Source organism: Xiphophorus maculatus, chromosome 9, assembly GCF_002775205.1.
Source record: "Xiphophorus maculatus strain JP 163 A chromosome 9, X_maculatus-5.0-male, whole genome shotgun sequence".
Taxonomy (NCBI): Eukaryota; Metazoa; Chordata; class Actinopteri; order Cyprinodontiformes; family Poeciliidae; genus Xiphophorus; species Xiphophorus maculatus.
This window is the reverse complement of record NC_036451.1, coordinates 25,628,886-25,640,355: the sequence shown is the minus strand read 5'-3', so window position 1 is coordinate 25,640,355 and position 11,470 is coordinate 25,628,886. Positions and strand designations below refer to the sequence as shown.

The window sequence follows — 11,470 nt, the reverse complement described above, 5'->3', positions numbered from 1 at the left end:
TGTGCATGAAGTGGTTATGTGTTGATTTGGACGTAAAATGAAACGCCAGATGTCTTCATTACCTAGTTTTAGATATATGAAACACTAAAGTACATTATTTTACAGGATACTCTCCATAATATGTCAGTAAGTGAGTGTGACATAAGGTAACAATGTGTTTGTTTTTCCTTTAAAAGAGGGTGTGGTGGAGGCTGGTCCAGGTCGCGATAACTGCAAGAAACATCCCTATTTTCCACTCCCACATTTTTTAACGGTCTTTGACCTTCTTATGAATCATATTTCCTTTAAGCATGTCGCATTCCTCGAATGTTTCTGTGAATGCCTACCAAGGCTCTTCCATAAAAAAATGTTAGCTTGTCTTTATATACTTAAATGTATAGGTTTATATATGCTTTAATCTTAAAAGTTGCAAGGATTTAAAATACTCTCACAAAGAAAAAGAAATCCAACTTTTTTTTACATGACACCAGCAGCCAGCTGAGGGACTGCTGCTGCTGCTGCTGCTGCAGCTCTGAAATCATTTTCAACCCCCCTGGGGTCCCGCCTCCCTCCATGCTCCTCCTCCTCCTCTCCCTGTGCTCCTGCTTTTGATCCCACAGGGGCTCGGAGCTTGCATTCCTCCCATTCCAGCCTCAGGGAACAATCGCCTCTCAGTTATTTATCCACGCAGCTCGAAGCTTCACGCGCTCAGTTGTGCTTCTACCCAGTCAGCGCGCGCACATGTCCACGAGCTCCCGGAAAACAGCGATAGTTGGCGTTTTTGAAACCAGGGGCAGATTATTTATTAAAAGAGATACTCTTATCGGTGTTCGCGGTGGAATGAGGCGAGGTAAGCTGCTTGTTTTGTTTTTAATAATTTATGGTTTTCGTCCAGCGAAAGGACTTCCTTACATGTGTAGACTCCATATGGAGAATCCTGGTGAAACACCTATATGTGGCACCTGTAAAACTAGCCATATTTGTTTTAAATTATATACAAACAGCATAATATTTCTACTCTATTTATTTAGTAGCGCTACTAAATAACTAGCGTTATTTAGTAGCGCTAACTCTAGGTAGAGTTTGTTGTTTTTATTCGAGTGTTCATTTGTTTTAATATAATTCTTATTTCCGTGTATCTGGAGTGTGTGGGCACGAAAATTCAGTTTGTACTACTGACATCACTCTCCAGGGTATTTCCAGTAACAGTTCATGTCAGACGGCATTAGGTATTGTGCAACTATTGTAAAAAAAAAAAAAAAGAAAAAAAAAGAAGCATATTTAATCACTGGTGACCTGTCCATGCTGTACCACTCTTATCACCCAATGAAATAGGAAATGGACTTGAACTAGGCACCAGCGATGTTGCCCAACTAAGCAGATATATAGACAACAGATTAATGGATGCATGTTAAAATAATGAAACGTATAACTGTAGTTGTCAGTAATGCTGTTTGGCAGGTCCGGATTGTATCAGATGATACCTGGTAATTTTGCCTTGCTCTCCCCATTCTTCTGTCTTTAACACCTTAAACCAAACTTCTTTCTTCTCATTTACTTACCAATGTTCATCATTTTGCATCTCTTTGAAATAGATTTTTTAAATGAATTTTGTAGATATAATGATCAAATCTCACCACAAGTTTAAAAAAAACCTCATTATTTTCAGGAGACTATATTACTCCCTATGCAGACAGACCTGAACCCGAAGGTCTGAAACGACAATCATCAACAAAACCACTTTTACGTACAGAAGACAATTACTAGACTATAGTAAATTACTTTTATTCATTAGTCATTTGTGTGGATATGAAATGTCTTCCGGGGGGGGAAACAAAAGACCAAACTACAAAAATACAGAATGCGGAGGATGAAATGGCCAGCTCTTGCTTGTTGAAGACTGATCAAGACTCTTATGTTTTCCTTTTCAGATTGTTGAGGTGTCAACATCAAGCTTGGTTTTTATTTAAGTTGTGCACTGATTTCTTATTGACTGACATGAGGACAGCCGAGGACTCCTCAGGAACAGTCTTGCACCGCCTCATCCAGGAGCAGCTCCGCTATGGGAACCTGACTGACACTCGCACTCTCCTGGCCATCCAGCAGCAGGCCCTACGTGGAGGGAGCAGCGGCGGGGGCACGGGCAGTCCCCGCTCCTCCTTGGAGAGCCTCACTCAAGAGGAAACCCAGTACATGCAGATGTCGACGCGGCAGGAGCCCCAAGGACAGGAGCACCAAGGGGACTGCCTGCCCTCCGAGAGCCCCATGTGTCATCTGTACCAGCTCCACAGGGAGGAGCTGCCGACCTACGAGGAGGCCAAAGCGCACTCGCAGTACCTGATCTCTCGGAGGGAAAAGTTGGAGCAGGACGGCCCCGGCGCGGATGCGGTGGGAGTTCAAAGTGAGGGACAGTGGGATCTGAAGCGGGAGCACGCTCGCTCCCTGAGCGAGAGGCTCATGCAGCTCTCTCTGGAGAGGAATGGACACAGAGACGCTTCGGCTCTGACCTCTTCCCACAGCTATCCGCAGCTTTATAGGAATCTTGTTTTAAATGCCGTGGTGCATGACGGACAGGAGACCCAACAGGGCGCGGACCAGCGCGGCCCTCCTCCAGACTATCCTCTATGTGCCCGAGTTCCTGAGTACATGCTCAGCTACTCACAGGAGCATGTACAGTACCACAAAGACCCTCCTCCCCCATTTTACTCACAGCACCACAGGTAAGCCACACAACTATATAATCGATTCATTCTCCCATGAGGATTACCCGACAATGAAACGGGAGCAAGCGAAGAACTCCTGACAAAGCATTCTTTCATAATTTCTGTGGTTCTCAGGTGTGTTGTGGTGAATCACTCATGTCTGCCCTTTGCAGGTATGTGTCTGCCCAAGCCCAGGTGTCTCAGAACAGCATCCACGCATCTTCCAACAGCAATGACGTGTTGACGAGGGAGAACGAGCAGCTCAGGAGAGAGCTGCAGGTGTACATCCAGAAGGCTGCCAGGCTGCAGAAGGTGAGCAAGACCGCCCCGAACCATGGAGACAATAGTTTCCCCTTAGACCAAACTCTCAGACTCACTATTTCTGCTCTCGCAATCATCATCTCCCTACAGAAGCGCACGCAGCTTTTTGTAGGGTGTGTGCTCTGACAACCTTTTTGAACGGCATTGAAAATCTAAAGGGACGATCAAACTTTTTGGTGTTAACATGGAGATTAGGATTTTGTGACATGGCCTTAAATCAATATCATAATACAGTATATTGAGTAGTTCACCTCAATAACAATAAAAGGACTGTGCCCCGGAAATAAAGAATGTAATAAACCAGCATAAATACCTCACAGCTAGTTGATGGTCTGAGACCCCCGGACTGTTTTTGCTATTTATTTTTATTGCCACTTAATGGACTAAGACATCTGCAAGTAAGTGAAGAAAATGTGTCCTTTTAGTTAAGAGTTAATGAACAAATGAGCACAAGTGAATAAGTTTCGAAGTCTAAAATAACTTTACTTCTAACATCCTTGCTGAACCCAAAATGTTGCCAAACAATTGCCGTTTTTGTTATTTTATTTTTTCCAGTTTCTGGTCTTAGTAATACTCCAATCTGCTGATGTCAATTTCTTTTGGAAAACTATAGATACTATCATTTAAAATACTTCATAGCCTCCCAGCCATTAGTTTACAATAAACCTTCATATTAGGAGTATAAATGTAGAAAAAAGTTAATCAGAGTAAGGGTTTAACTTGTTCAGCAATTCTAACTATAACCATGTCACACTCAGACGTACCTAAGCTTGGACATTTTCTAAAAAAAAAAATTAAAAAAAACTGCCAGTATTTACAAATCTAGAATGTTCCATGATCAAGAGGTTGCAATCAGTGAAGGAAAGAAAAGAGAAACTTTGCTGTACACTGTTGGCCTTCCTGTTATCTGCTAGTGACATCTAGAGCTTAATTAGCTCCTTCCTCAGTTTGGTAATACGTCTCCAAGGCATGCATGACTTCCTGTGGCAGACGACACCTTTCTGTACCTGGAAGAAGCGAGGTATAAAGCAAGTAAAAATGGAACAAGATGGCCCGTCAAAACCTAAAGGAGCAACAAAAGTTTCATTTATATTCAATCCTACAACTTTTTCACCTCTGATGGAAAACAACTTTGACACTGAAGAGACTTGTTATAGTGCTTAGGTATACGTAGTCACTGATCAGATTTTGAATTTTCTGGACGTGTGGTCCCATTGAAGAGGTTTTTGTGAATGGTTCATGTTATGGGGCAAGTGTGAAGTGTATTCTCACCATTCCAGACTCTGGAATTCCAACAAAGCATCTAAACTCTTTTGTCTTGTAAAAGGACAGCGTGCCACTGCTTAACCTGGAGCTCCATAAGTGTTCATTCAAGAATTTTAACTGCTTTCCTCAGCATAGTGTGTAAAAGCCGTCTGTCTGTAAATGCAAATTGCGAGAATGACTCATTAGTCTCTCTGATGCGCCCAGACGCTGATCGTCATTGTGTTTCCTCCCTAGTTGGAGCTTGAGATCCAACAGATATCAGAGGCGTACGAGACCCTGATGAGAGGCTCTGCTAAGCGGGAAGCCTTGGAGAAAACTCTGAGGAATAAACTGGAGGCGGAGATTAAGAGGATGCATGATTTTAACAGAGACCTCAGAGGTACTTGGTCCGTTCATTCGTTGACGCACCTGCTTGTTGAAGTGACACAATGTGTATAGCCGGTGTGTTAATGTTTTCCTTTGCACAGAGCAACTTGGAGCAGCTAACAAGCACAGAGCGGCTGGTGATGCCGAGTGCTCAGACCCAAGGCAGCACATCTTCGTTAAACTCCTGGAGCAAAGTGAGTAATCGCATTAGTCTTGTTGGTCCTTTCACGTGCTTGTCCAAGACAGATGGTAATTGATGTGATTTGTCATAGCGGACCTCTCTGTGATTCATTCAACAATAGCAGGAACATTAGCCAAGCAGGAACTGATGTCCTCCCCATTACTTACACACGTCTACATCTCAGCTGTCAGCATAGACACTGACCTTTTTGTCAGAGCTGCAATAAAGGTGACCTGAATTCTTGGACTTTCATAGTATTTCAGCCAGTTCTGTCATTTTAATTACCTAGGTAATTACCTAATAGCTACGTAATTAGCTCTCACTAGCTAACGTCTAGTGAGACAGGAGTTTAAATTAAAACAAACTTCTGCCATTCCAAATATTAAGCAGTGGTAATAGTCTAACTTACAGTTATAATATTTTAACTGTAAGTGATATCTATCTTGGAGCATTCAGTTTAAATCCAATCCAGCTTGATAACAGCCAGTTATCAAGCTAACGGCTAGTGAGAGAGGAGTCAGGACCAAAGTGGACTTCTGTGCTTTTAAATTAACTTCATCTTCAAAATGTTGTAGGATTCTATTCTAATCCTATTTTGAGGACTTTCCGATTTGTACTGGGTGTTTTTTTTGTTGTTTTTTTTTTTAAAGAAAACTGACAATTATCCACACTGGAAATTGAGGCTGGAGGTGTGCAGTGTCTGTAATCTTCCTATGTCAAAGCAAATGTGATTAAGTTTAAAGGTTAATAAAAAGGTATTCCCCCTAAACTCGTATGATGCACAAGTGTTTGGTCTTGTTTTGCACTAGCCGTTAGCGTTAGCAGCCAAGAGCAACTGATCTGAAACTTATACTAAAACGACGACACGAGAAGTTATCTACTGCCAGTAAAATATTAACTGCTACGTTTTAACAGAACCTTGCTTCAAATTTACTGAGCTACCTTAAGAGTTTGCTGGCATATTGTTGGCATCATTTTCATGGACCAAGTTAGGCCTTCACCAGTTCTGAGACATCAAGTCTGAAATGTTTTCGCCGTAAAATTTCCCCCGGGGGCCACACCAGCTTTAACCACAAATAAAAACACGGTCATAGGAGGTGTTGTACATGTATTTTTATTATTTTTTTTAACAAGGACTGTTTGAGGAATATTTTGAGCCGCTTGTTTACTTCTCGTCCTTAGAAGCATTCCAGAGCTTTTGCCAGTACAAAGCTATGCTTGTGTGCGTAAGTGGATCAGAGGAAGTCTGCATTCCCTCCACAGGCATGCACTTGTGTTGTGTAATCAGCCCCCGTTTTAAAGTGGCACAGGGGAGCCATAAAACTTGCTCTCCTTTCTAAAATACCCAATAAAATGTGAAGAAGGTTTACGATTAATAAAGGAGAGTTTTGTTTCTTTTATTGCTTATTTCATGTTTTCATGCACAAGCTAAATTCCATTTGCTGCTAGCTTAGAGAACAAAGTGCTAATTATGTTTTTGAGCCACATGCTTTGATATCTGTGAGTATAAATGTGTCTCGTTGGGTCACATTTCAAAGAATGCAGCTCAGAGTTCGAGTGAGTCATTGGACGGAGTTCACAGTGGACCCTAGACACCTTAGCATTTTTTTTAAAGAGAAAATTTCCCCGACACGCTCTCCTCACATCACCAGTTTTCTTTTTAAATCCCTCTTTATCTCAGACGAAGAGCAGCAGCGGGAGCGCGAACAACTGGAAAAGCAGATTGAGCACCTGAATGTGTCTGGCGAAGAGTGCCAGCGGAGAAGCGAGCGGCTGGAGCAGGCGCTGACCTCAGCGCAGAGCCGCAACCGGCAGCTGGAGGAGGAGCTGCACCGCAAGACGGCCTACATGAAGAAAGTGGAGGGGCTGCAGAGCTCCCTCGCTCAGCTGCAGGCGGCATGCGAGAAGAGGGAGGTCCTGGAGCTGCGGCTTCGCACCCGGCTGGAGCAGGAGCTGAAGAGCCTCAGGGCACAACAGGTTAGCGAAAACAAAGAAAAAAGTCATCAACATGTGCATCTTAGCTGCTTAGTCCGCTTTAGTCGAACTTTAGTTCATTTGCCTACAATGTTCGGTTCATTTGGGGAGGTGTGAATGCATACTTGGACTCTAGGCTTTGGTTCAGTCAAAATCAACTCTGGCTCTGTTCGACTTCACATATGAATGCAACGGACCAGAGACTGCTCCTGTAGTGCAGGGCATTCTGGGTAAATACAACCAAAACAAACCTGTGAATTTAGCGCTAGCTGGAGAAATGGCTTGTTGTCTTATAACAGCAACTAAAGAGAAATCCTACCACTGCTACAATCTGAAACGACTCTGTTTTTGTTTACAATTTGTAAAGAAAAATTTCCCTTTGGTAGTTTTTGGTGCAGCGCCACCACAGGCAAGGAGGTGAACAGATTATTCTAAGGGTTTGTATCGTTTGACACAGAGTAGTGTGAAAGCAAACTGCACCATCTGAAATGTTGCAGTTGTGGTTCCCAAACAAACAGAGTCTACCAGACTATCAGGAGTGAAAACACCATCAGAAACAAACAAAAAAGAGAAGTCAAATATTGGAGTAACTGTTAGTTAAAAAGACTATTGTCTCTTTTGCGTCTGTACCATAACCAGACAACCAACCTCACAGCATCAGAGCTGAGCTCATCCACGCTGCAGCAGGAGCTGAGGGAAAAAGAGGAGCGCATCCTGGCTCTGGAGGCCGACATCACCAAATGGGAGCAGAAGTACCTGGAGGAGAGCACCATGAGGCAGTTTGCCATGGACGCAGCGGCCACGGCTGCAGCACAGAGGTATGATGACACTCTTCATGGGTTCAGTAGCAGCTTCTGGGTTGGATCATGCCATACTAATCACACAAAAGCTTGTTTCTGAAAACAAAAGCTTGTTTCTGAAAAGCTTGTTGTCATGAGTTGTGATTAAAACTTAAGATGATAAGGAAATACTGTATATATATATATATATATATATAAAAACAATGTATCAGATCAACCAGAAATAGTTTGTGTATCAACATATCGCCAACAATGAGTTTTATTACTTCCAGGGATACAACGATCATCAACCATTCGCCCAGGAATTCACCAAACAGCAGCTTCAACGAAGACCTAACTTTATCGAGCCACAGACACCAGGAGATGGAGAACAGGTAACTAACCCTACCGCGACTAACTTGACCGTGTTGGTTTCCAGGGAACCCTAAACTCACGTTGTGTTTGTCGTGCATCCAGGATCCGTGAACTTCACGCTTGGCTGCTGGAAAAGGACGCCGTGATCAAAGTCCTGCAGCAGCGCTCCAGATGGGAACAAGGCCGGCAACAGAATCAGGCGCTCCGTCAGGCCAGGTCCGTCCCCTCCATCAACACCCTGACGTGTGGCGCTTTAACTAAAGGTGAGTTCTCGTTCCTACCATTTACGCCTTCGAGACAATCTTTAGTGAGATTCTATGTGGCAGCTGCTGGTGCCAGACAGAATGCACGCAAGCTAAAACAAATATATAAAAATAGGGAGGAGGAGGCGACCTTTTCGTGGAGACACGTTTTAATACTGGAATGCATATCGTCTCTCGCTCCAGAATAGCCCGATCAGGAATAGTCATAGGAAGAACTGGCAGAGGGCAGATGTTCCCAGGCGGAGGGGGTTGTCATTGTGGATGGAAGCGGCTGATTAAACGGTCTCTTCTCTTTGTCTACGTTTTTCAGGAAAGAGCCTCTCGGATGACCAGACAGGTGCTGCCATCTTGAAACCCCTGTCCTTCGTCGTGGGCAAGGCGGCGACCCAAGACTCCAGCACCCAGAGTGATGAGGTCACGCCGGGGCTGGACGTCACAGCAGAGAGGGACAGGTCACAGGTCAATGAAGGGATTCCAGCAGCTACGACCGGTGAGTTTTTAATGTTTGGTACAATTATATAATCATACCAGATCGGTATCTGAATCAGTCTAAAAACAAAATTACAAATGACAGAAAATATTTTCAAAATGTGGCTTTTGTTTCAGTCATTCCTTCTATACGATACGAGAATATTTGTTTTTCTTACAAGAATATACTCATATCAGCAGAATAAAAATTCAGTTTTGCCTGAAGAACATCTTAAAATTACAAGAGAAAAAGTCATTTAAATGAGGGGGGAAAAAGCATCATTGAGATCTGACCTGACCATCTTTCAGGTCTGTGATTCTTTCTTTTAAATAATAGACATAATAGTTTGCATAGTCGTTTCAAAAGTCCTGCTACTGATAATAATTTGATGCTGACGCGTTAAAAGATTTGTTTTTTTCTTATACGTAAAACCGCCACCAAAGTTTTCGAGATTCTAAAATTACTCATTTAAGTTGTGTAGGAGTTCTCACAAAATTACAACTTTATTCTTGTAATATTATGACTTTATTCTCGTAATTAAAATAAAACAAGTCTTGGCCATGCTCTTATGCTTTGTTGCCTAACTGACGTAAATTCAAACAGAAGCTGTGAAACACGCTTGTCAAACAAGATGGTGGGCTTAGGCAGGCTGACATCACTCTGAAAGGAGTGCGATGGTGGAAAAAAAACCCCAAATTTCCAAAACTTTTATCATCAAAAAACTAAAATTTGATTTATTGCTAAAATTGATTCATTGCCGATCACCCTAATACATTTTGACAACTAATGACCACTATTCAGTCTGGTTCCATGTCCATCTTCTGTTTAAATTTCAACTACCCTCTATTGGTTTGTTGGCAACTTAATTTTCTAATTCTCCCTGCTTTCTACTGGTTTTAGGCGCCTCAGAGGAGCCGAAGGTCCCGCTCAAGATGTTCAAGAGTTCAGACGCCGAGGCGATCGAAATCCTCATATGAGCCGCGACTTGCCTCTCAACAAGACCGAACCCTGTCCGAAACGTTTTCATGAGGTAAAAGAAACAAAGTTCTCAGTGGATGTGAGCTCTGCCGAGCGTGTGCAGTCCAGAGCGTGGAAGTGTGATTCAAGAGGAGAGCGGAGTTTTCCGTTCGGCTGCTTCTGCACATTTCACGAGTGAACGGGTGACGGGCGATGTTGCACGAGGTACCTGGAAAGTATTTTAGCGACGCAAAAGGAACTGGGCTGCTCATAGTGCATGGTGTTTGTCATGAGTTGTGAATTGTGTTTATATATGTAAATGCTGCTCCTTTTTGTCATGTGACTGTTATTTAGTTGTTTTTTCATTATTCTGTTTTTTGGTCTTATCTTGACTTTACTGTAGCATCCCCTGTAACCACGCCCTCCGCCAGTAACATCTACTCAGAAAAACGATGGCCTCCATTCGGAAGCTGTGTTTTGAGAAACGGCTCCACCTTTAAATGAGCAGATGCTTCCTCTCTTTTAAACCACGACCCGGACCCTCAGTGGAGGATTCAAAAGCTTCCCCCTGAATGCCAGAGCTCATGAGACGCCCGCTCGTTTCGCTCCTAAAAAAGCTTCCCGAGGATTGACGGCACTTCACTGGGGTCCAATTTTATTTATTTTTTCCCAGATTCCCCGGCGTTGGCTTGCAGGGTTGGGGGGCCTCAGATGGCGGCCGGCCACTGTTTCGTTCCCCTCGTCCAATGACACGCTGGAGCTAATCTTCTCGCATTCCTCGCTGAGGGAATGCTCCAGTTAAAGAAAAAGGCTATCTAAAGTCTGACCCCTCGGCCTTGTTAAAATGGCACGCATTCTTTTGTGTGCTTGGACGCATGCTTTTCTCGGCCCGTTTATTTCCTCCCAGTGCCGGCGGCCGGTCCTGCCGTGCTGGAAGAGGTTTTCGACTATAATTGTCCTGCATCTGCTCTTCTATTTGCTGTCTCCATCACTGTGTGAAATACATCAGTATTTTAAAAAAAATTGTTGTTTTTGCCACAGTTCCCATAACAGAGTTGCTTATATGCTTAACAAGGAATCTTCTATTTATTTCTCCTGCTTAGTGTAGGATTACTGAACACTGTTGTATGAAGACTACTGTTGTCGAGGATTTTGGGTTATGTTTATATATATGTAACTGAAATGGGCCACAATTCACTATTTAGTGCTAAGAGCCACTAAAATCCAACTTAAGGTGTTTATCACATGAAAAAGTCATCGTCTATTTATTATGCAGTTTTATCTCTGATGTTTATTGTGTGAACAGCAACGATTTAAAAGTATATTCTGAAGAGCACAAATAGCAAACAAAACCTCACATTTAAATGTGTTTTCTTTTTCTCTTTCTCTCTGCTAATTTCATATTTCCCATCATGGTGCATTTGCAGGTCAATGCCATGTCTCAGTTTGTTGTTGTTGCTGTCCTCTTATTTTGGAAAGTTGTTTACACGAAAGGCAATTTGAAGTGAGAAGAGTTAATATATTACGTCTGTTTCTTGTCCTCGTAATATATATATATATATATATATATATATATATATATATATATATATATAATATACATGTAACTATTTTCTGTCTTGGTGCCAAAGATGTATTCTGTGTTTAAGTTATAATTAATGGGAAAGAAAACGGGGAGAAAAACAAAGGGCCAAGTAAAGAGCCTTGCTTCAGCTGGTTGAACCCATTTGATGTTGCTGTGAACTTTTGTAAAGGAAACATTTGGATGTATGCCTTAACATTTCACAATAATAAATAAATAAAAAAATTCTAATATATGTCTGATTAAAAACCTCAGG

At 42.5% G+C, this 11,470-nt stretch overlaps 1 protein-coding gene across 1 annotated transcript; it reads left to right on the top strand.

The window, feature by feature from the left end:
* Nucleotides 1-613: 613 nt before the first annotated feature.
* Nucleotides 614-11,178, top strand: amotl2 (angiomotin like 2). The gene is made up of 11 exons (XM_014470781.2): nucleotides 614-829; nucleotides 1,911-2,699; nucleotides 2,855-2,993; nucleotides 4,503-4,647; nucleotides 4,736-4,828; nucleotides 6,497-6,792; nucleotides 7,429-7,607; nucleotides 7,862-7,963; nucleotides 8,046-8,206; nucleotides 8,517-8,696; nucleotides 9,576-11,178. Exons 2-11 carry the CDS (start codon nucleotides 1,978-1,980, stop codon nucleotides 9,650-9,652), a joined length of 2,094 nt encoding a protein of 697 aa, XP_014326267.1. The 5' UTR covers nucleotides 614-829; nucleotides 1,911-1,977; the 3' UTR covers nucleotides 9,653-11,178.
* The last annotated feature ends 292 nt before the right edge of the window (nucleotides 11,179-11,470 follow it).

Bases quoted from the DNA above. Each gene is read 5' to 3' on its own strand.
- amotl2 (XM_014470781.2), top strand. From the start codon at position 1,978: ATGAGGACAGCCGAGGACTCCTCAGGAACAGTCTTGCACCGCCTCATC. The intron at 2,994-4,502 runs GTGAGCAAGACC...TTTCCTCCCTAG, and splicing joins AGGCTGCCAGGCTGCAGAAG to TTGGAGCTTGAGATCCAACA. The intron at 6,793-7,428 runs GTTAGCGAAAAC...TACCATAACCAG, and splicing joins AGAGCCTCAGGGCACAACAG to ACAACCAACCTCACAGCATC.